The sequence below is a fragment of the Trypanosoma grayi genome (genome assembly GCF_000691245.1).
Source record: "Trypanosoma grayi strain ANR4 Tgr_1797_V1, whole genome shotgun sequence".
Lineage (NCBI taxonomy): Eukaryota > Euglenozoa > Kinetoplastea > Trypanosomatida > Trypanosomatidae > Trypanosoma > Trypanosoma grayi.
In genome coordinates this window covers 1-2,076 of record NW_008827415.1, presented here as the reverse complement: position 1 = coordinate 2,076, position 2,076 = coordinate 1, and the positions used below count along the sequence as shown (strand labels likewise).

General features: G+C 51.7%; 2 protein-coding genes across 2 annotated transcripts; both read right to left on the bottom strand.

The window, feature by feature from the left end:
* Positions 1-91: 91 nt before the first annotated feature.
* DQ04_17971010 (casein kinase) lies at positions 92-1,051 on the bottom strand (the record flags this gene model as incomplete). Its single annotated transcript, XM_009317651.1, has 1 exon — positions 92-1,051. One exon carries the CDS (start codon positions 1,049-1,051, stop codon positions 92-94), a length of 960 nt encoding a protein of 319 aa, XP_009315926.1.
* A 614-nt stretch (positions 1,052-1,665) lies between these two features.
* Positions 1,666-1,881, bottom strand: DQ04_17971000 (casein kinase; the record flags this gene model as incomplete). The annotated part of the gene is made up of 1 exon (XM_009317650.1): positions 1,666-1,881. One exon carries the CDS (start codon positions 1,879-1,881, stop codon positions 1,666-1,668), a length of 216 nt encoding a protein of 71 aa, XP_009315925.1.
* Positions 1,882-2,076: the final 195 nt, after the last annotated feature.

The following is a 2,076-nucleotide window of genomic DNA, read 5'->3' as shown; positions in this document are numbered from 1 at the left end:
ACCGTGGACGCTTTACGGAGAAGGGCACGAGAAGCAAATAATTTAATGCGGACACTCGAAAAAAAAAAGTGAGGAGAGCGCGACTCGGTTTCTACGTTTTATTAGAGCCGTCATCTTTCTTATTCTTGGACGATGCTGCAGTTAACGATTTACGGTGACACACCGTCCAATCAAACACATAATTGAGCTCAATCTTGTTATGGCCAAACAAAGTACCCAAAACCCTTTTCAAATAGCCGTAGTCTGGGGTGTCCTCAAACTGGAGAGCACGGGTGTAGTTGAGGTACGTGGCAAACTCCATTGGGAATCCCTTACAGAGTGCCATTACGGATGTGGACTGCTTCTTCAGAGAGATGAGTGCGGACTTTTCTTGCGACCCACTCACCTGAAGGCCCTGCCACGGCAGTGAGCCCCGCAGGAAGTACAACAAGATGTACCCGATCCCCTCGAGGTCGTCACGGCGGCTCTGCTCGCCACCCATGTGCGTATTGATGGAGCAGAAGTCCTCCGCCCCCGTCAGGTACTTGCTCACCTTGTATATGATGTGTTGGTGTGCAGGGGCCTCACGGTACTGCTTGGCGAGACCGAAGTCAATGATATAGACATGGTGCGACCTCTTACCAGTACCCATCAGAAAGTTGTCAGGCTTGATATCGCGATGGATGACGCCCTTATTGTGGACAAACTCAATGCGCGAAATCATCTGCACCGCCAGCATCAGCGTTGTCTTGAGCGTAAACCTCCGACCACAGAAACTGAAGAGGTCCTCCAATGAGGGCCCCAGAAGGTCAATCACCATCACATTGAACTCACCCTCAACGCCGTGGTACAGAACGTTAGGGATACCCACAACACCGCCACCGGCATTGAGGATGCGGTAAAAACGGGCCTCGAAAGCCAGCTGCGGGTGACGCGTCTTCACGGGCTCCAGCTTGATGGCCACGGGATCGCCTGTTTGTATGTTCGTGCCACGGAAGATTTCACCAAACGAGCCGGAGCCAATCTTCTGGCCGATACGGAACCGGTTGCCTACACGAAGTTCTACACTCATTGCGAGCAGTGTGTTGTGTCCGTGCGGGTTGTGCTTTTCGCCCCTTTCCTGTTGTGCTGCACACGCGGCGTGTTCTCTCAAGCTTTAGGCTTGTGGCTGCCCACCAATCACAAACGAAAGGGAATGACCAGAAGCAGTGTGTGAGAGAAAGACACCCAAACAGAACGAACCACAGCTGTCCCCCGCACAGGATAGAGAGAGGTGAGGGGGAGAGAGAGATCCGAACGGTTCTTTGCCAGCACAGTGTTCGACCCAGGCAGCAGTTACCCTCCACCCCCAAAGCTCACCAGCAGCCAAGCTTCTTGCTGTTGGGGGTGACCGCGTGTGGTTACCGCTGCAACAAAGGGAGGTCTCCACGCTGTACCTATGAAGCGGGGGCCAACGACGGCGTCACAGAACGCCAAAGGGCGTAAAATGAAAAAAAAAGCAAAGAATATTAAAACAGCCTAAATTGGGTTAGATGGCAGCCTGGTGTCGTAGGCTTGGGCTTCTCTCCTACACCCAGAGACAGCACAACATGCTAAATTAAAAGAGAACAGAGATGCAACAAAATAAGACCTCGTAACAACCACTCCTGGCAGAACTCACAACAAACAATTGACACAAATCGAGTTTTACACATCATCCAAAGCATTTTTCTCCCTTTGATGAGCGGTAAACTCCTCCTTCAGACTAGATTCTTCTTTCCTTAGTGTCCAATCAAACACATAATCCAGCAAATACTCCTGAGATACAAACAGTTGTCGGAAGTTCCGCTTCAAATAACTGTAGTCCGGTTTGTCCTCAAAGTGCAGACCACGGGTGTAGTTGAGGTACGCGGCGAACTCCATTGGGAATCCCTTACAGAGTGTCTCTACGGATGTTGTCTGCTTCTTCTCAGAGATGCGTGCGTACTTTTCTTGCTTCGTGTGCGCCTTGAGGCCCTGCCACGGCAGTGAGCCGCGCAGGAAGTACAACAAGATGTACCCGATCCCCTCGAGGTCGTCGCGGCGGCTCTGCTCGATGCCGATGTGCGTATTGATGGA